At 37.2% G+C, this 21,594-nt stretch overlaps 1 protein-coding gene across 4 annotated transcripts in view; it reads left to right on the forward strand.

Annotated features, from left to right (window-relative positions):
- CORIN (corin, serine peptidase) overlaps positions 1 to 21,594 on the forward strand; it is a 167,010-nt gene that overhangs the window by 106,279 nt on the left and 39,137 nt on the right. For 3 of the 4 annotated variants that reach the window (XM_069790744.1, XM_069790757.1, XM_069790753.1), the window contains exons 7-11: positions 3,978 to 4,085; positions 5,681 to 5,791; positions 6,723 to 6,839; positions 10,409 to 10,507; positions 17,601 to 17,832. In XM_069790744.1, coding sequence (XP_069646845.1) covers positions 3,978 to 4,085; positions 5,681 to 5,791; positions 6,723 to 6,839; positions 10,409 to 10,507; positions 17,601 to 17,832 — 667 coding nt within the window. The remainder of the gene's footprint in view (positions 1 to 3,977; positions 4,086 to 5,680; positions 5,792 to 6,722; positions 6,840 to 10,408; positions 10,508 to 17,600; positions 17,833 to 21,594) is intronic. The other variant, XM_069790748.1, reaches the window with a different exon arrangement.

Here is a 21,594-nt window from a genome sequence, read left to right on the forward strand (position 1 = left end):
TGTGTAGATGTGGTACCTAGGGACATGGTTTAGTGGTGGACTTGGCAGTGTTAGGTTAACAGTTGGAGCGGATGATCTTAAGGATCTTTTCCAACCTAAATGATTCTATGATTCTTTCCTTATCCTTAGGTCAGGTTGTTATTCATCTTCTTGCTGCCTGATCATTTAAATAAAGTCATGCTTACAGTGCTCTGTAGCAATTAACATATAGCATTCCTTTAGATCTTGTTCTGCTCTTGCTTCTGATGCCTTCATGCACATACATTTTTCCTTTCATATTTAATTCATACTAATCTCAGTATTTCTTTTATCCATCTCTACATTTCCTCCTCTATTTTTGTTAAACACAAGACAGCTGCAGTAATAGCAGAGCAGCTTGCTTGTCTGCTGCTTTAGTGCCAATTCCAGTAACATGGTGGGTGCATTGGTTTGTGCTTGTAATGTTGTGGTCAACTCCTTTGATGGCAGGTTGAGGTGATGAGAGGAAGCCCATTCACCTCAGTACCTTTGGTCTTAAAGGTACTGCTCAGTTGGGTTTGGTTCATAATTCCAGGTAAAAAAAAGTAAATGTATACAGAGGCATTCTCCTGGGATGTCCAAGTTCCCATAGAAGCTTCCCCCATCTGCAATCCCAAAATACAGGACTTCTTATATTTGTTTTAGATGCTACCAGCTTGCAGAGATGTCTCTGGTTTTTAGTTATGAAGTTACATACATTAGGGAGGGAGTGGTCTGTCCCTGTGCTGGTGACTATCTGAGCTAAATGTCTAAACTGGCTGTATGGATACTCAACTGAGAGAAACAGACACTGCTGATGCATGATTTGTCTGATTTTAAGCAGATAATTTAGATGGGATATGTGCTTTAGAAACTAAATGATGTAGATCGTAGATGTCTAAAGTTACATGAGTGAATCTTACAGCTGTGCCTCCTTAGTTTTAATGTTGAAAATGATATACATTATGAAATGCAGAAGTCTCTGGTTTTAATCTTTTCCATATTAATAGTTCTTCCTAGAATCTCCTTTCAGGATTCTGCATCAAGAAATTGATCACATGATGCAATCACTTTTCTATTCCTGGCTCTTGACATGCATTTTTCTCTTCTTCCCTTTGATGGGCCATAATAGGTATGCAGGCAATAGTTAGGCTTTAGCAGAATCCATCCCTCTTTTTGAAAGTATAGTTTAATTTACTTAGCAGTGTCGCTTTTTTACACAGCTGGAGCTGAAAACTGATACTTAGGATTTCATCATGTTGCTTATACCATTTACTCTGTGACTTTGTGCAATGGAAGGTACCAGCTGAGGAATCAGAATTCAGCTCAGCCAGCTATCACATAGGAATATGAACAGGAAAGAAGCTGTAAAGCTGATCTACAAATGCATAAATTATCAGTGCCAAAACTTGGAACTGTCAGAAGGGTCCTGATGAGCAAGTTTTACATGTAATGTACCAAATGCAACAGGCTCTCTTACATCTCTCTGGCTGTGCTTACACACTTCCCTAATACATATACTCACTTCCTCTTCCTCCTCATATGCCTTTCTCATTCATACTTCTCTTTCACAAAGAGTGAACAAGATGAAGATCATGTTAGTAATAAAACAAAATTTAAAAAAATGTTTACATATATGTGCCACTGCATGCCACACTCCAGGATAGAGCATCTTGTTGAATTGAGGTCTTATTTACTTCTAAAAGTGGAAGAATTTGTACATTGAGTCTGCACATATATCTTTAAATGTACATCTTTAAAATGTAGGACTCCTAAAATCATCTCAGTGTTGGGCTGAGGTGATTCATGGTCAGGAAACATGATGCAACAGTGAAGTGGTGAAAACAGGGTATGCATGAACAGAGATCAAAGGATTGCTGAATGCAAATGATTGACCAGGCTTTATTTGTGTTTAGTGGAGTATAGAATAGGAATTTGTATTTAATTTTATGAAAACAGGGCTTGTCCCATCATTAACAAATCTAAGTCGAGCCTTTTACAAATGGCAGCTGCCAAATGCCCATCTTACTCTGACAGAAATAATTAGCTACCCTATGCTTTATATTATTGCCAATATCTTGAAGAAAATGTAGGTTAAGACTGTTAGATTTTCATCTAGTGACTCTTTATTTCCTTGCAAGGAAGTTTGTATTCTTTTTGTTTACTCTATCTGTGTGGGCCTGAGAGCTGTCATATCCTAAAAGACACTGCTGCAGCTAGAGAGTTATGAATGTAAACAGGAATGGGGGTTTGCATGGAAATTAAACAGTAAACTTACCCAGAGGAAACAACATAGAAAAGACAGCTTTGTTTCATTTGCCTGAGGAGCAATGGAAGCACAGACACTGTCAAGAGTTATAAACTGATCAATAAAGATAAAAGTTGCCAGAGTACTTCACCCTGTTGCATACTCAAAACAAGTAAAGTTTAGAATTTTACTCTCAGCTATTGTTCTGCTTACATGAAACTAGAACTTAAATATTTTTATTAGTTTGTGGGTTTTGGTATTTACTGTGTCATGCCTCTTGTTCTTTTAAAGCTAAATTAACTATTGACTACAAAGCTCATGGCTCAGCCATATTATTTTACTTTATGTCCTGAAGCATTGTCCTTCACATTATGCTATAAATTCTGTTTGGGCTTTCTAAGATGATGTGAAACTTGTAGAAAGCATGAGTACTTCTGTGGGGGAAGGGGAAGAAGTTATTCAAGTTCTAGAGCTGAGGTTGGTAAAGCCTTGAGAAACTTAAAGTTGGTGCACTCACCTAGGAGGTGGAACATTTGGCTGCCATTGATCTGGAGGGATAAAAAACCCCACTGCACCTTCTGGGAGAGTGCTGCACCTTTCAGTGTGTAGTGTACTTGGACATCCTTCTTTCATAGTGGGACCACTATGCAATCATGAACACAGGAGTCACATGCCAAGAGGAGAGAAGCAAGGGGTAGCATGATTCTGTTGTTTAGTGGTTGAGCATCTCAGCTGAGGGGAGAGACTTGTGTTCCAGTCCCTGCTCTTGGAGCTCTTTCTGTATGTTGTCCAAGGAGGAGCTCATTTAAAATGCCCACATATCGCAGTAAGAAAGGGCACAAAGAACTTCCTTGGTTCCAGTGGCATAGCTTCAACAGGAAGGAGGGATTGTCCACCCAGCTGTTCTATATCCTGGCATTCTCCCTGGAAAAGCCAGATGTGAAGGAAAAGCCTAGAGGAAGGCAGTGAAGCTAGGTCACCCAGTTACCAACTGTGTGTTTGTGATCAAAAGTTATTACTTACTAGTGGGACCAGACACCACCAGCCCTATTTTCTCTTCTCCCCCCTTTCCTAACTACAACATAGATTCCATGTTTTTATCACACCTGATATTATTCAAGCATTTTGGATATTCTCAGAGAATATTTGTCAGGGCTTTACTGAAGACCTCAGCCATGGAAAGAAAGGTTAAACCCACTTAGGGCTGACAGTGCTAAGAATTCCTTGATGAGACAGCATCAGGCCAAATTCTGAGCTAAAAACTGCATAAAGCATAAAGCTCATTTGAAACCATTGTAAGATCAAAGGCAGACTCAAAAGCACAGTCTAGGGATCTTGATTTTGCTGTTAGAAGCTTCAGCTCCACCTAATAGTCACATGAGGTGCTCCAGACTGTTCTAGTAATCTAGCCGATGAAACCCACAACTTTTCTCGAGAAAGTTATGTGTATAAATTAATTAAACATTTTGGTCCATATGTGTAACCAGAGCACTTTCTTCTCATGGTATTGATCAAAAAAGCAATTGGTAGGAACAGAATAAAAATTGCTTTTGATTTTTCTTGTTCTTCCATATTAGATTCTAATAAACTGGTACGCATTGAGTATTAACGCAGACCTGTAAATCATAGGGTATCTTTAGCTAATCTTGTTATAGTCTATACAGTTGAGTGTTCATAGTTTATATGAATATTCCAATGTCATGTTAACATTTTGCAAAAATTTGTTTTGTAGACTGCAGTCGTGATCTATTTCATTGTAACACGGGAAAATGCCTAAATTACACCTTTGTTTGTGATGGATATGATGACTGTGGAGACCTTAGCGATGAACAGAACTGTGGTAAATGAAAGTTTTATGCTTTTCTCAAGTCTTTAAGATAGCAGTATTGCTTAAGCCAGCAATCATTTTCCTTAAATTGCTAAAAGAGTAGCATACCCTGCTGTTACTCTTTTTGGGCAAAGGAAAAACAGCTCACAAATTCTACATGCAATTTGAAAAGGTTTAAAGGAGAGTTCTGGGTTAATCCAAATTTTGAAGGTAGTGGTATTTTGAAGAAATATTTTGAAGAAAGATTTGCAGTTTGTTTTAAACTAATTCAAGATGTTATGGTTGCTTTCTTGCTAGCTTGGCTGAATTTAACTGAGATTAAAGCAAACCATAAGAGGCTACACAGTGGTGATACCAACTGTTTTATAGCTCAACTGTTTTTACATAAGTTTCATAGTGAACTTGTATGTTTTGATGATCAAATTCTGTTTCTTTCAAATTCTGTTTTCAATCCACGTTATATGTTAGGCCTCCTTGTATTTGTCTTTCTACCTACAATTAACTTTCTTAGGAAAAAAATGAAGTTTTGCCATAAAAAAAGAATAATCTTCACATGTAAATATTGGAAAACTTTGAAAGCCTTATTTTTTCTAACTTTTGCTCCTGGTACTACACCTGAGAAGAATTAAGTGCTCTAAAATAATTCTTTAAAAGTTAAAATACTATTTCTCACTTTTTTTTCTTTTGCTTTCCTAAGGAAAAGCACAGAAAATTTCAAAAATTAAAATCAAGGCACAATTTTTTCTGAGATTTGTTTTATGTTTCTTCTCCAAATTAAACATACTCTAAGATCTTTCACAACTGTTTGGCACTTTTGGTTTTGTGGGTTTTTTTCATAAACTGTCTTTGATTAAAGACTTTTCTAAACATTAATCTGACTCCTACCATTCCTATCTTGAGACAGTCTTTTCTATATAAAATTTAAGATCTAACTTTTTGTACAGGCTATAAATAGGTTTCATAGCACATTTGTCAGATTGGACTGTGTCTATGCTTCCTATTTATTTTGGTGTAAAGTCAGCCTGCTCAACAGAATGCTTTTCTTTATTTGTGGAAGCATTTGGGTAGAAAGAGTAAGATGAAGATTGGAATAGTTTCTTTGTAGATCATTCTTATGGAAGATTCTAAGGGTATGCAAAAAGCATAGTTTCTGATTAAGTGCCAAATATGGCAGTTGAGAAACTTTTTTTTTTCTTTTTTACTTCTTTAGTGAAAAGATAAATGTAGAGAATGGTTTTCTCTGATGGCAGCTGAAAATGTTGGTCTAACTGAAAATAATTCCATGAGATGGGAAGCCAGAAGATCTTTTAATCTGCTTAGCAAATCTTAGAAACTTGTTTATTTGCAAATAGAAACAACTGTGCACCTGAGATAAGGAATGAGTGCATCACTGTCTATGTAGGCAATAGAATTCAGAACATATGTAACTACCATCTGCAAAAAAATCTGCAGGTACAGAAAATATCTTATTGTAATTTACTAATGCAAAATGGCTCATTAGTAAGAATGATTAGCTTATAGGCATAGAACAATTGATCAATAATATAAATTATACAAATGGTAACTTATCATCCTTTCTTTTGTCCTCAAATTTGGGTTTTATTTAGATTGTAATCCAGTGACACATCATCAGTGTGGAGATGGAAGATGTATAACAGCTGATTGGGTATGTGATGGTGACCATGACTGTATAGACAAATCAGATGAAATCAATTGCTGTAAGTTCCCTTAATCTCTAAATTATTTTTTTCTTTCTTTAAAAAAACAAAGTGTAAGATAAGTAGCATACTTACTTATTATCTGTAAGGCAAAACTATAAGCTTATTTGATTTCAGAAGTTTGCACTTGACAAATGTCCCTTCTGAGAGACAGCTGCAGCAAATTAAACCTTTGTTGCCACTGTTCAGAAGTACCAGCATTGCCTTGTGTTTCAGCTTGTTGTTAATTACAGAATTAGCTTTCTGTTAATTGTGATGGTCCCATTAGAGAGTAATGAATGAATGTATACAACCTCTTAAACTGTAGGCATTCTGAGTTTGTGACAGGTTTCTGATGTGCCTGTATGTGACCTATCACACCTTGTCAGAGTTTGGACTTCTGTCTGCTCCAATGATGATGGTGTATATCTGCAAAACAACTATACTAGAATATTGCTGAGGTTGCAAAATCAAGTCTTGGCGAATTAGCACATGTTTTAATGTGAGTAGGGTTCTTGTGAGACATATGCTTATGCTGCTTTGATTTTTGCTGCCATTCAGGGCTTGACCTTGCAACCACTATCCTATGATTTTCCCTGAAATCTAAGAACCTAATCTGAATAAAGGTATATAAGTAAGTGGGCATAGAAAAGGTGACAGTTTTTATATGAGTAAAAATGCTGTTTTGCTTTTTTTTCTTGGAAAAGCTGGACCTTCGTATCAGCCTGTTGCTAATACCTGACATAAATAGTTTCAGTCCCTGTAGTTAAAGACCAGCACAGCTGTAGGCTATTGAAAACATAGCCTACGTATAATGAAAAATGTCTAGTGACCTTCAGTGCTAAGCAGTATCATCAGCTCCTCCTGAAATAACTTCAATATAATGTTAAAAAATAATTAAGACCTTCATTAACTGAAGTTGATCAGAATATTGTCTTTTTTTTCTCTCTAGCATGTCATAGTCAGGGTCTGGTGGAGTGCAGAAATGGGCAGTGCATTCCTAGTGCATTCCAGTGTGATGGAGATAATGACTGTAAAGATGGAAGTGATGAAGAAAACTGCAGTGAAAGTAAGGATATCCCTCATTTTACCCTTCTTACTGAATGACCATTGACTACTTTGCTCTGAAGTGCCTTTAGCTAAAGCTGTCTGAAAAATTTACTTTCTTTGCCTTTCAAATAACACTTGCTAAGGCTGGTTGGTGTCTGCTTTCACACATGAAGTTGTAAGAAGAGTTTTATTAGTCCTTAAAAATATAAAAAGTTAAAGAAACAGAGGTGATATTTAGCATAGTATTGATCATTGACATGACCAGCTGTTACTTGAAATAAGTTAATGCATATTCACATTGTCTGCAGCAATTAGAAGCTACTGTCACAGGAATTGGTATTGTTTGAAGGGGAATTTTCTCATAAAAATCTTTTTTCATCAGAACTTGGGAATCAGAGAAAACATGTTTTCATAAGTAAACTAATGATTTTGTGTGACTAAGGGAAAATATATGAGAATGTAAGTTTTCTCAGCTACTTAATAGCTGTCTCATGATGGATTGTATGAAATAAAAGGAAACCAGGCAGTTTCTTGAGCCCTGGAACATGGTTTCCCAAAGACTTGTGTCCTGTGGTACATTTTGACACTCAGAAAGGAATGTTGTCATGTTGTGATGGTTTCAGCATTTGAAGGTATTTTTCACATGTAAGTCTCTTGTTTCTGGTAAGGCATAGATTCAGATTGCAGCCTTTCCTTCAATGTGAGAATTAATAAAGTTTTTCTCTTATGAATCTTATTTTTAAGAAATTAGAGTAATTCAATTTATTTAGAAAACTCTAGTGCTGTCAGATGTAGTAAGACAACCTATTCAAAAGTTATTAGAGTAGGACAGACCTGTTATCATAAGATAAATACACAGTGTGATTATATAAGCCTCATTTCTTTAGGAAACCAGTCTAGAGAAAATGCTTTCATAAGTGTGTCTACTCACTCCCTTCTGTTCATATCAAGTTCATGGGATCTTACTACTCCAATTTAAACATCTCTGTTGCAAAAAATAACTGAGAAGTTGAAATACAGAAATTACCATTATTCTTCTTCGCAATTGATGTTGATGTTGCAAAAAGGTCTTGCATGAAATTTCTTCCAGTTCTGACTGTGGCAATCTAAAAACCAAGGACCAAGTTCTGACTGTGCAGTCTCACAAAATGCTAAGTTTTTATTCTTTGTCTTTCCTGATGTCCAACCTCAGTCTTATTCTATGACCTCCATGATCCTCCATTTCTCTTCCTGATAATGAAACTACCATTTTTAATATAAAAGAGAAGAGGCAGGAGAATGGGATAAATCGAAAAGTATAAAACTATTCAGAGCATTCTGTAAGCAACCATTTCAATTTTTAAAATTCACCCAACTTAAGCCTCTTAAATTTGTTTATCAGTAGTAAAAGAGAATTTCACTGAAAATGTTGATGCATGATCTGTGCTAGAAGTCAGTGATGTGTTTTGTTTTCAGTGCTTTTTGCCTCTGTGGTTATTGAAGAAATGGTTAAAAAATCTTTTTTTTTGCTGAGATGAAGAGATATAGATTCCAGGATACTAAATGCAGAGGAGTAGGATGGGGTGATAATTATGTAGTCAATGATCTCCCTATATGCTAAAAGATTTTTCCCCTTAGCATTAAACTGCAAAGCTTTTAAATGTGAGTTTTCCTTGTACTTACTCATTCTTCAATGTGCAAAAAACTCTGTCTAATATTTTGCAATATGGTGTAGAGCAAAATTCTTCCTTTATGCAAGTATATCCTGTCCATCCTAAATTTGCATGAGAATATATAGGCAGAATTTGGCCTTCAGTTGGATTATTCCTCCTTAGTTTCTTGCAAAGCCCATGTAAAAGCAAGGCAGAATTCTTGTTTGTAACTCTTCTGTATTTCTTACGTATGTTGCTGATTTCAGCAACTACAGAAAATGTAATAGTACATACACTTAATACAAAGACTTCTCTGCTCTACAAGTCAAACAATTTGGATATGCCTAGCAGAGGCAGTGAAGTTAGGGCTGAATTGATCTGGAATATTAGTTTTGTTACAAACACAGTAAATGTGTGAAATCAGCATAGAAATCTGAGGCCAAGATGTAGTGACTTACCACTTGCCTTTATAAGGATACAGAGACCTTGTGTAATAGTACAAGTATATAGATAGAGGGATTACAGATGACCATTGCTTCATCCTTATCTGAATGAGAAAAATGGTCTCCTTCGCTACATACCTTAAGGAAATAAAAGGTATGGCAACTATTCACATTACTGCTGTCATTCATTTTGTGACAATAGAAATCTAACATAGAGGTACTCACAGCTGGGTCTGTGGTCCCTTCAAAAGACAGGGTAGAACAGTTATAGAAATTCAGCATTGACTGTGCTAAGATCAAAAGAATCTACGCTGTAGCACAGGGATTTTTAAAGAGTTGAGAAACTCTTTCACTGTGGGATAAGAAGGAGTTGGAGCAAACTTAAAAAATTAATTTTATGTAAGGATTTTTGATAGCTTTAGAAGTCAAATGGTTTTCCCTACCTTTCAAATTCCATTTTGCAATCAGATGCACCTGTAAAATAAGACAGTCAATTGCTACAGCAAAAGAAAGTACTTCTATTGCTTCAATATGTAACATGTATGAAGGGAAGTAAATCCACATAATTATGAATAATAACGACTACATCATCAGTTCTTTGGGACAAGGTTGTTGTCAAGGTCATTGAAACAAGATGTTTCTCCAGCATCTTCTGTATGCCCAATATAATGACGCTATGACTGAAGGATTAATGTTCATGGGCAGCAGTGCAATACAAACACTAAACAATACTTGCAATAAACCATTTAAAATAGAATGAGATGATAAAATCCAAACTGTTTAGTGTCTGTGTACAGAATAGTAAATTAAATGACTGATTTCGCAAAAGTCCTATGGAAGAGAGAATTTAATGGTTTGGAAAGGAGCTATCACCACTATGAGACAGAAGCCTAGGTATTTGTCAGAGAAACTAACTACCCAGGTAATGTGCTCAGAAACTTTTTGATGAAGTACTGGTTTTAGTTATTCTGAATTCCATCTTTAGGACTATAGCCTTCTGGGGGTTTATTTGTTGTTTTTTAATGAGCCGAAGAAGGACAATAACGCTTCAGCTCTTGATGACCTTTCTTCAGGATGGTTTTTATTGTCCACCAAAACAATCACAGAATGAGAAGCAGATGAACTGAATGGCACTGAAGAATAATTCCTAGAGGGTATTCTCTTTCAGCTAGGACCTATTGTTCACTTTGAAATCTGATTTACGTGACTTTTCGTACTCTGCCAGTGGATCATGATAAATGGTTTTCAGAGATCCATACCTCTCATTCAGAAACTGGGATATAAATTCTTATATTAAACATAGGGGTAAAGAAAAGTGACATCTGGACAGTGCTGCACACTTTTCTTCCTTACAACAGTTCCTTACTGCACTTGAAATGCTGTAGGGTACTTATTCAGCTATGTAAAGGAAATACTTAATTGTAATGTAAACTCTGTATTTTCTCATTGCTACACTCCAGTCATTTTTATTAGTCTGGTAAATAATTAGAATAGTAAATTTCTATTTTCCTCAGGTCAAACCCTCTGTCAGGAGGGAGACCAGAGATGTACTTCCTGTCCTGATCCCTGTGGAACTTCTCTCTGTGAGATGAGAAACAGCCAGACAAACTGCAGTAAGTAGGTCACATGCTTCATACTGTCACTGTTTTAGGGTGTTTTAAGAGTATAATAGGATGCAGGGTAGGACACAGTAAGTGATACTTTAATTTGCTATCTAATGCACATGTGTAATGATTAAGTATTGAAAAGGGCAAAGTTGACCAAAGTTTCATCGTAACTCTTGATTATTAATGTCCTAAGAGATACTCATAACATTTGACATTGAGATATTTTCCCTTCTGTGAATTTTTGATATGTTCTTAACAGGTGTTTGTAGTTGCGCTTTTTCCTAACATTTAATGACATTCAGTGTTTACATAAAGTAAACAACATAGTGTAAGTGTAAAGCAGAAGCTACTGGTTTATTTTCAAAATGTAAGAAAACATGGTATTGTGTTTAGAAGTCTGGAGAACTTTTAGCCGTTTTAAGAAGGAATAATTTTGATATTCAAACAGGCAAAACTAGTTACTCTTCTGACCAATACATATTGTAGAGGGTTGGGGTCTTCAACACTGTGTATCTTCATTTCTATGTCTATACCACTCCATGCAAGCCTCCTGTACCCACTCTACACTTGCTTCTGAGTAGCTCTCTTTCTCACTTGTGCAATGCAGCACTGTGAACAGATACTCAGACGAAGTATATTTGGCTAGGTTTTGAAACTGTGGCAGACTGTATACAGAATTATTCAGAATTAATTAAAACTTGGTGATGTGTTAATACAATCACATCAATTCAGGTCACCTTAGCACATGGGCAGGCTTGCCTTCACTTACATGTGAATGTGTAGACAGACATATCCTATAATTGCTTTGTGCTGAGCAGTTATCTCTGCAAGGTATGATTTGGTACTATATGGTAGTTTTTTTGGATAACGTTACTCCATTTAGGTTGGAACAGATATGGGAAGGTCAACTAGTCCAAACTCCACAGTCTGTCTAAAGTTGTGACTGTCACCCACAAGTGTGTGTTTGAGACAGGCACCATTCATGCTAGGGCCTTTAGGTGCTGCTAAAGTAAAGATATAAGATACTTGGGCACATATGCTTTACATGTGCTTCTATCAATGCTTCTCCTAACATTCTGAAATAGGACAATCATAAGTATCATGTTTAGCATTAGAAGGAAATTAATTCACACCTTTGGTCCACTAGTCCAAACTCCTGATCAAAGCAGTGCCAATTAAGTCATGTGGCCCATGACCTTGTGCAGCTGAGTTTTGAGTATCTCCAAGGACAGAGATTCCATAGTCTTTCTGGGTGACCTGTTTCAGTGTTAGGCCACTCTCGTGGTAAAAACCTTTTTTCCATGTATGTAACTGGAATTCTCTGTGTTATAGCTTGCGTCTTTTGCCTCTCATCCTATCCCTGTGCACTTTTAAGAGTTTGGCTCTGTCTGGTTTACACCTTCCCATTAGGTAATTGTTAACAGCAGTAAGATCTCCCCTTAGCCTTCCTTTTTGATGGCTGAGCAAATCCTCTTTTCCCAACTTTTGCCTGTAGATCATGTGATCCTGTCCCCTAACCTGCTTGGTGGCCCTCCACTCACCTCATTCCAGTATGTTGATGTCTTTCATAAACTGGGAAGCCAAAAACCAGGACAACACTCCAGATATGCACCAGTGCTGAATAAAAGGGAATGATAGCCAGTCATCTTGTCAGAGACAGCAATCAGATTAATCAGGCATGATTTTCCCATGAAAAATCCGTGCTGGCTGTTCCCAGTCACCTTTTTTTTCTTCATGTGTGGACATGTCTTCCAGAGGGAACTGGTCCATAATCTTTCTGGGGACTGAGGATAGACTCACTGGACTGTAGTCCCCTGGATCCTCCTTCTTGCACTTCCTCAAGATGGATGTGATGTTTGCCTTCTTCCAGTCATCAGGTGCCAGGGTTGCCATGACCTTTTGAAGATGATATAAAGCAACCTTCCAATGACATTCCTCAGTGAAAACTGAGGCAGAAGAGACATTGAATACCTTGGTCTTTTCCATGTCCCTGGTCACCCCTGCCCCAGTGAGCAGCAGACCCACATTTTTCTTATGTTTCCTTTTGCTGCCAATGTACTTACAAGAGCCCTCCTTCTTGCCCTTTACATTGCTGGGTAGTTTCAACTCTATCTGAGCTTTGGCTTTTGTAATTCCATTCTTGTATGCTCAGGAAATGTCTCTACGTTCCACTTAAGTGCTCTATGCCCTCTTCTGTGTATTTCTTTTTTGTGTTTGAGCTCAGTCAGGAGATCCATGTTCAGCCAAGGCGCTTGCTTGACTTGCTTTGCATTGTTATGGACTCTTCCTGTGCTCTGAGGAGGCTCTCCTTTAAGACCAACTTGCTGTCCTTCAAACAGATATCAGCATGATTAAAACTCTTACAAGTACCAGGGCCTGCAATCATGAGGCATCTTCCAGCTTTCTGAAGAAAGGTTCATCTACCTCTTCTTTTTGCTAGGGTGGTCTGCAGCAGATGCCTACTATGTACATCACCTGTGTAGGCCTGTCTTCTAATCCATATCCATAACCAAACTATTCAGGTGAGAAGGAACTTTCTAAGGTGATTGGAGTAGTATGTATTGGGGTTTTTTACTTGCCTGTTGTGAACCAAACCATCATTCTCCCCCAAGAAATATTTAGAAAAGGTTATGAAATGGGACGGCAGGCATCCATATAACACAAAACTAATAAAAATAATCTACTTCTTTTTTTTAAAAACTTCTAACAAAACTTAAATTTTTAAAGTAATTTAAGTTTTTTTTGGTTGAAATCTCAGATATCTTCATGGAATTATCTTGGTCATTTTCTCCTCTGTGTCTTGCAATTCATGGTCAGATATTATCTCCCATGAGAGGCTGTCCCCCTCCTAGTGAAAAGCAGTATATCTTGGGATACATACACTAATCAAGGAGAAATCAAACATGAAATATCACAACAGATCAAATTACTTTGGTTGTTGACCACATCTGCAATTCCTGCTGAAATCCCTTGGAACTGTAGTTCCAAGAACCTGGAACCTGGCAGGTTCCAAGAACCTGGAACCTCTAGAACCTAGCATCTCCAAAGAAAACGTTTCTTCAAGTAATCTTTTCTTGTCTTTGGTGAGATTTGAAGGTTGTATTTTCCTGATGGTTTAAGGTGAGAATACATGAGTATTCATTGAAATAGTAATTACTGACTTGAATAACTCCACTCTAGCTTGTCACAAGTTGATATGTGTATATGATCAGATTGATTCTCTGTGGGCTGAAGCCTCATGGGAGTGAAGGATGTTTAGTCCCAGATCTCTCTGCCTGCAGGAGAAGCAGCAGCTTTAGCAGTCTGTGCCTCTAAGAACAGGTGTTGCATCTCAGTTTCTCTATTTGAAGATTGATCTTTTTCATTTGAGCATTACTAACTTTGCCACAAAACCACGGTTTACCCAGGAATGGGGGCTTCCATATTTCTATCTGCTGTTTCAAAGATTATTTACTCATAATGCTTCCAAAACTTAACAGGCATTACACTAAACCATATTTTATATGTTTAAAACTGTAACAAGTTTACATTTACTCAAGTCAAAAAAAGACAGTATTTTGTAATTTTATTTATTTTTAAATACTTAAAATGCTTGGTAAAGAACACATAAAATGTATCTGATATATTGTGACAGGATCAACATTGGAGTCACAACTGATGGCTGTGTAGTCACCAGTCATGCATAAGACAGGTCCTCTATTCGGCTGGCAAACAAGGCACTAGCAGCAGCCTTACCCAACAAGTAGGAAAATACTGGTTCTTATACTCGGGGAGCAGTTCTCTCTTAAGCAAATTACCTTTCATAAACAGTGACTACAGTCCTGTAAAAGGCAACAGTCTTTCAAGCAGTGTGACTGCAATTCAGTCTTTCTCACAATAAGAGAGAGCTGAAAGTGTACTTTGTTTCTTAGACTCATCTTCCTTGTGGATAAATTGGCGTGAGACTTATTGTGGTCCAAAGCAGTTTGTCCTGTGGTCCAAAATCTTTTCCTGATCCATGTAGATTTTTGTATCCCATTGTATGTATGGACAGCAATTCTGGAAAATGTTCAAGTGGCTAGGACTATGTTACAAGATAGTGAAAGACATTTTTTGACATGTGATATTGGAGTTCTAAAACAATGTTCCTATTCCATGTCATGAGAAACCCAAGAGCTTTTTAGTGAAGGTGTTTCCTCATCGTATTATGGGCAACAGTCTGTAATTCTCAATGGGAGTAACAAGTAATCTGAATTAGACTTCTGGATTGTCTCTCTTTCTCCCTTTCTGGTCCAGTGAATATTTAATTGTTTACACACAATGGAACAGCAAGAGAATTTGGGATTTTTCTTGCATAACATCTGGAAGTACTATAGTCTTTTTTCATGTTATTTTTGCTGCTCATATTTTGACCAGAGTTATTCTGTATTTGGTAAGAGAAGAGAATTCCTGTGGAAAATTTCAGTTTTGACAAAGCAGTATTTTCTGGCCCAAATAACTCTTTGGTTGGAATATTCCAAAGAACAGGCCACATTTCACAATAATGAATATGATGGGTGTTCTTCATGCATGATAATGTCTGATCAGTTTAGGCTGGCATTATAATGTCGTTACAACAAATATGGGATAACAGAACAGATATCTGAAGGGAGACTCCATCCTTGGAGATAGTCAAAAGCTATCTGGGCATGGTTCTGCACAACCAGCTCTAGGTAGCCCTGCTTGAGCAGGGGAGTTGGACCAGATGACCTTCAGAGGTCCCTTCTAACCTCAGCCATTCCAAGATTCTGTGAAATATCCCATTCACTTCTCTTACTATGTTTGGAGCTAATTCCTACATAGTAGGTAGAGCAAGTTAATAATAATAATAATAATAATACATGAAGACATTAAACCCAGGTATAATCTGTTTGGGTTTGTTTTTTTGGTTTTGGTTTTTTTTTTTAATTTAGAATAAACTGTGCAATGAATTTTATTCCTTGTTCCCCACTCATTAGATTGTACTTACACATACTATAAATAAGGAATTAGCAAGATCTCTTAAACTGTAGGAAAGATTAACACTTGGGTTACTTAAATTCAGTCAGATGTTCCCCCGGAGTGTATGTTCCATTTGTTGCTGTGCTTGTGGATTGTAGGGAATTGTCTGTGAGAGTCAAAGTTATTCTTTCCAAGCCTACGACGACACCTTTGTACATAATGTGATAGAAGCTTTCTAAGCACAGTGTGAAAATTATAATCATATCAAAAACATGTAAAGAGCTATCCTACAGGGCCATTTCAGTGGACTAGATTTTCTTCTAGACTTCACCTAAACCCCTATAAATATGAGGCATAACAAAAGAGAGAATGATATATGTGCATTTCTACCCTTTAGTCTTGAATGATGTTATGTTATACAAACACTTAGAACATTGCATGTACTTTTGTGTTTATTTACTCAGGTTTCATCATTAAATACTGATGAACATGTAATATTCTGTACACATCATGAAAAGATGCTTACTGGGGAAAAATCTAAAGACAAAACCAAACTGATCTGGGCATTTTGGGCTAAGTATGGGAGGACAAGGCAGAGTTCATCATGAAGAAAAGGAAATGGCAGTAATGTGAGGAGGATTGTTGAAGTCTTTGAACATCATATGCCCCAAAGCTGGGACTAAGTGGTTTGAGAGAACAGAAATAGTTCAGTATTGGCAGGATGCAAGGATTTAGCAGAGAGGAAAAGCTGTATAAAAAAATGACCTTTGTGATCCTCAGATTAGAGGTAAATAATAAAAAAGTTATAATAGGGAATGCCAGTCCATGAAAGATTGGCCAGTTCTGCTGATCAGCTGAATAATTGACTGTTGGATCTTTCAACTTCCTCTCAAAGATCCAGCTATAGGATCACCCAGTTGCCACACTGTGCTGGCAACTGACACTAGCAACTGGCTGACAGAGAATGTTAATCATGTTAAGATACATTTGCTTCCAGGATAGGCAAATATATGCAGTCTTTTGATAACAAATGACTTCTGAATAGTACACTTTTTCATGGAAAATTTTCTCATATTTCAAAATTAAATAATTTCACATTGGTCTCAGTGCTAAATAAATAGCTGAATTTCAGTCTGAGTTGAAGTGAAATTCTGTCTGTTGCTTTCTGTTGTGGTTGAAAATTGAAAAATAAGTATTTGTGACTACCAATGTGGGAAGAAATACAAAAGCTGTACAATTTTTTAAATCCAAAATACTCAGTCAGTTCAATATATGTTGTGATAAACCCCCTAAAAGCTGGTTGATTTTTGTATATAGCTATATTCTGTGTAATCATATGGACTTGTAGCTGTTTCATTGATTTTGCTCTTGCTTATCATTCTCTGTATTATCAATTATGTCTTATCTGAATTAAATTATTAGCATGTAGACTGTCTCTTACTCAGTGTTTGTACAATATATAACCTAATTGTCCCCATTCTTCCTGGAGATCTTGAGATGCAAAAAATAAAATAAAATAAAAATCCTGCCATTTTCTATACAGAGAAATTGTGCAGTCTCTGTCATTAGAGATTTTTCAGGACCCGACTGAATAGATCCTTGAGAAACCTGATCCGTCCTCAGACCTGACCAAGCTTTGAGCAGGACATTGCACTAGAGACCTCCTGATCCTTTCCAACCCAAAGTATCCTATGATCCCAGTTGCCTTAATTTTGACAATTGCACTGCCAGTATGAGGTGTGTTATGGTAGCATAGTACACCCATAGGAAGTATGTTGTTGTATGATACAGGAGCTCTTGAAAATCATCAGAAACTTGATTTGAAAAGAATAAATCTGTTTTTAAAGAATGGTTTATTGTACCATGTTAAATTTGAGATGTTACTCTAGAAGTTAATGCATATTGGAAGGGAATGTAAGTCTCTGAATAGGTTCTTAGGTAGGCAGAGGTCAAACCCACTTTTCTGTACTGGTATGAATAGGCTCATAGGGGTCTTGAGCTCTGAAACTTGTAGTTTCTCAAGACTGAGAGGAAATCCCCTGACTGATAAATTTGTTAAATACTTATGTAATTATTTCTTCTGTATTTCATTTAATCTCACACCATTTGTATTTCTTTTTTTGTTTTCTTTCTATGAAAGGTCAGTGTGAACCAATTACTCTGGAACTCTGTATGAACTTGCCTTACAACTACACTTATTACCCAAACTACCTGGGCCACAGGACACAGAAGGAAGCCTCTATCAGCTGGGAGTCTTCTCTTTTCCCAGCCTTGGTTCAGACCAACTGCTACAAGTACCTTATGTTTTTTGCCTGTACAATCTTAGTACCAAAATGCGACCCCCATACAAATCAGCGGATCCCACCTTGCAGGTACTATACTATACCTCATTTAATTCTTGACTGACATTGTCTGTCATATTAGTCTTTCCCAATTTTCTCTTTCCACTGAAAATACCAGAAATTTTGCTTTGGAATTCCATAGCAAAAGGTAGAGAACCATATTTTATAAGATCATTAAATGCAGTTCATTACATGTGTGTGATTAGTATCTGAAGTATTCAAAACAAGGAGAGGAATAGCAGTTCAATAATTTTCAAAATGTATATATTGAATAGAATAGAATAGACTATTTCAGCTGGAAGGGACCTACAACGATCATCTAGTCCAACAGCCTGACGAATTCAGGACTGACCAAAAGTTAAAGCATGTTGTTAAGGGCATTGTCCAAATGCCTCTTAAACACTGACAGGCTTGGGGCATCGACCACCTCTCTAGGAAGCCTGTTCCAGTGTTTGACCACCCTCTCTGTAAAGAAATGCTTCCTAATCTCCAGTGTAAACCTCCCCTGGTGCAGCTTTGAACCAATCCCATGCGTCCTATCTCTGGATACCAGGGAGAAGAGATCAGCACCTCTCTTTCCACTTCCCCTCCTCAGGAAGCTGTAGAGAGCAATGAGATCACCCCTCAGCCTCCTTTTCTCCGAACTAGACAAGCCCAAAGTCCTTAGCTGCTCCTCATAGGACATTCCTTCCAGCCCTTTCACCAGCTTTGTTGCCCTCCTCTGGACACATTCAAGGACCTTCACATCCTTCTTAAATTGTGAGGCCCAGAACTGTACCTAGTACTCAAGGTGAGGCGACGCCAACACTGAATATAGTGAATACAGTGGGATAATCGCCTCTTTTGACCAGCTGGTTGTGCTGTGTTTAATGCACCCCAAGATGCAGTTTGCCCTCTTGGCTGCCAGGGCACACTGCTGACTCCTGTTGAGCCTGCTGTCAACCAGCACCCCAGATCCCTTTCTGCAGGGCTGCTCTCCAGCCACTCCTCTCCCAATTTATACTTGTGCCTGGCATTACTCCATCCTAGGTGCATGATCTGGCATTTGGAGTTGTTAAATTTCATCCCATTTATCATAGCGCAATGCTCCAATCTATCTAGATCCTTCTGCAAGCCCTCTCGTCCCTCAAGAGGGTCAACAGCACCTCCCAGTTTGGTGTCATTAGCAAACTTGCTAATGGTGCATTCAACTCAACTCAATCCAGACCTTTGCTAAATGTATTGAAGAGAACTGGCCCTAGAATTGAACCCTGAGGAACACCACTGGTGACTGGTCGCCAGCCCGATGTAGCCGCATTCACTACAACCCTTTGATCTCTGCCCTTCAGCCAGTTCTTCACCCAGCGCACAGTGAACCCACTTGTCCCACAGTTGGACAACTTGTCCAGAAGGATGCTGTGAGTGTTGTATGAAGCATTTTCCATTTCTGTGCATTTGATTAGAATTGCACCACTATAAAGGGTATTTAAACATAGAATCAATTAATTAAATTCAGAACATTAGCATTTGTAATAGTTCCTTGCATTAGTGTATCACTTTATCTATGCAAAACTCTATCCAAATACTATAAACAAAACCTGAGATTTTAATGCATGCTTACCTTTCTAAATTAGAGGAGTGCCACATCATTCTGAATTACAGACTAACTTAGGCTTTCTACTTGTCAGATTAACTTTGCTACCATCCTCATCAATTAACATTACTGTACTTTTCAGGGTTATGCCTGCATCTGTTCAAAAGAGACTATGTTCTATAAATCTTATGGCTTTGATAGCAACAGTTGTTGCAGGTTAGGAGAGCTAATAAACCTGATCAGCAGGCAGAGCTCTTTGAGCCACTGGCTGCTAGAGCCTTCTCATACTGTATTTCTGTCTCTGTTATTGGGCCTATCCTGACAGTATTGATCAATTAACATCTACTGTATTGAAAGAAAGTGCATTGAAAATTGCAATACAGGTCCTAAGATTTCCTACGATGTGACATTGTTGACAAATAGATAACATTTCTTTGTCTAGTGGTATGCTTCTTAGTCCCAGTTAAGAGTGAGTCACAGGGAAATTTACTAAGATATCGCTTAATTCTTACATAGGGACCTAACAGGAAAGTTAGGAAATTGCACATGGGATAGTTGCAAAGTTACAGAATGGTTTGTGCAAGCTCTGTTTTAGGCTTGCTTGTTTGAAAATCAAGTCTTTCCTTTTTTTTTTTTTTTTTTTTAAGCAAGCAGTATAATAAATAAAAATTGGGCTAACTTATTCTAATGTAGAGGAACAAAAGTTAAATTATAGGCTCTTTGCTTCAGCAACTACATACCTAGCTAATGGATTTTAGGAAGTATCACAATACAGTTGAATAGTCTTCAAATTTAAGGTATTAAACACATGAAGAGGAACTTGTAGAAACCATAGAATAATTTAGTTTGAAGGAGACCTCTGGAACTCATCTGGTCCAACTTCCTGCTCAAAGCAGGGTAACAGCACATTTAGATCAGATTGAATATTCAAACATAAAATTTTAAATCCTGGGATTCAAAGCTCTACTTTATAACTGTTTTCAGGTTTTGCTCTTGTGTAGATCACAAGTGGAGAGTGATTTTATGAGAAAGGGATACCTTGGAGAGGGTCCCACTGAGATGTGTAGTATTTGCTTTACAGTAAAGTTTTAGGAAGAATTTCAGACACAGATATAATGTAAAAATGTTTTAGAAATGAAAAAACTTATCGCCTCATACCAATAAACTCTTGAATTAATTGATAAATTTAGGGCAGAAAAAAATTAAATACATTTGATACATCAATATAAATATAAATCTATGTAACCACAGTTTGAAGCTCCTAGAAGGCAGAATGTTACATTCTGAGCACAGAAACTGTGTTCTGAGAATCTGCTGCTGTGTTTGCAAAATAACTGCTCTCTTGTTCAAAGATATCAGTGGTTAGTTGAGCTTAACAGGACATATGTATTGCTTTACCTGAATATGAAATGGAGTTCAGCTAATGCAATTTTTCAGTGTTAAGCTTTTCAAGTCAAAGTGCACTTTCCAACCATGAATTGAAAATTCATGTTACACTTCTGCATCTATTATAAAATATACTTATCAGAGATGTATTAGATTTTTTAACACTGGTGCATAAAACATCTGTCCCTGCTTTGCAAGGCTTTTCATTGTCTTTCTGTTATTAGTTTGCCTGTCCTGCTTTATTCTTTAACTATAAAGGTCTTCAGGAAGTTTTGTTTGAAGTAAGGAACACAGGTGAAGAGTTGTTTTGAAAGAACTGAACTTGCTGTTATTGAGGCCATTCATTGATCTATCAAGTATGTTTTCAAGTTCTGAAGAGTATTCTTCGTCTCTGATAAGGCATTGGTAATGGTAGTCCAGGTCTGGTGAAATAATCTTTGAACCTAAGTGTGCCTGGGTTCCCACTGAAGACAAATGGACTTTCATAGGTGAAGAATATATGGAATAAGCTCAGAAATTCCTGTTTCCTTATAATTACAAACTATCTTTGCTATGAATTGATTCTGCAGGGTACTGAGCAGCTTCTGGAGATTCTGGGTCTCACAACATTCCAATAAGTCTATCAGTGTCCCTTATTTTGGGAACAGTAAATGCCTTCTTAGTCACGTTACCCTATAATGACTCAGAGATTACGCCGTCTATGTATCTAAGTAGTCTTCAGCTGACTTTGGCAGTATTTCAAAACTGTGACAGATGTGTATGAAGAATAATCCTGTTCAAATCTCGTGCCCTTTATGTGTTGGCATCAATTTAGACATCCCATTAGTGTATTT

This window comes from Haliaeetus albicilla, chromosome 1 (genome assembly GCF_947461875.1).
Source record: "Haliaeetus albicilla chromosome 1, bHalAlb1.1, whole genome shotgun sequence".
NCBI lineage: Eukaryota > Metazoa > Chordata > Aves > Accipitriformes > Accipitridae > Haliaeetus > Haliaeetus albicilla.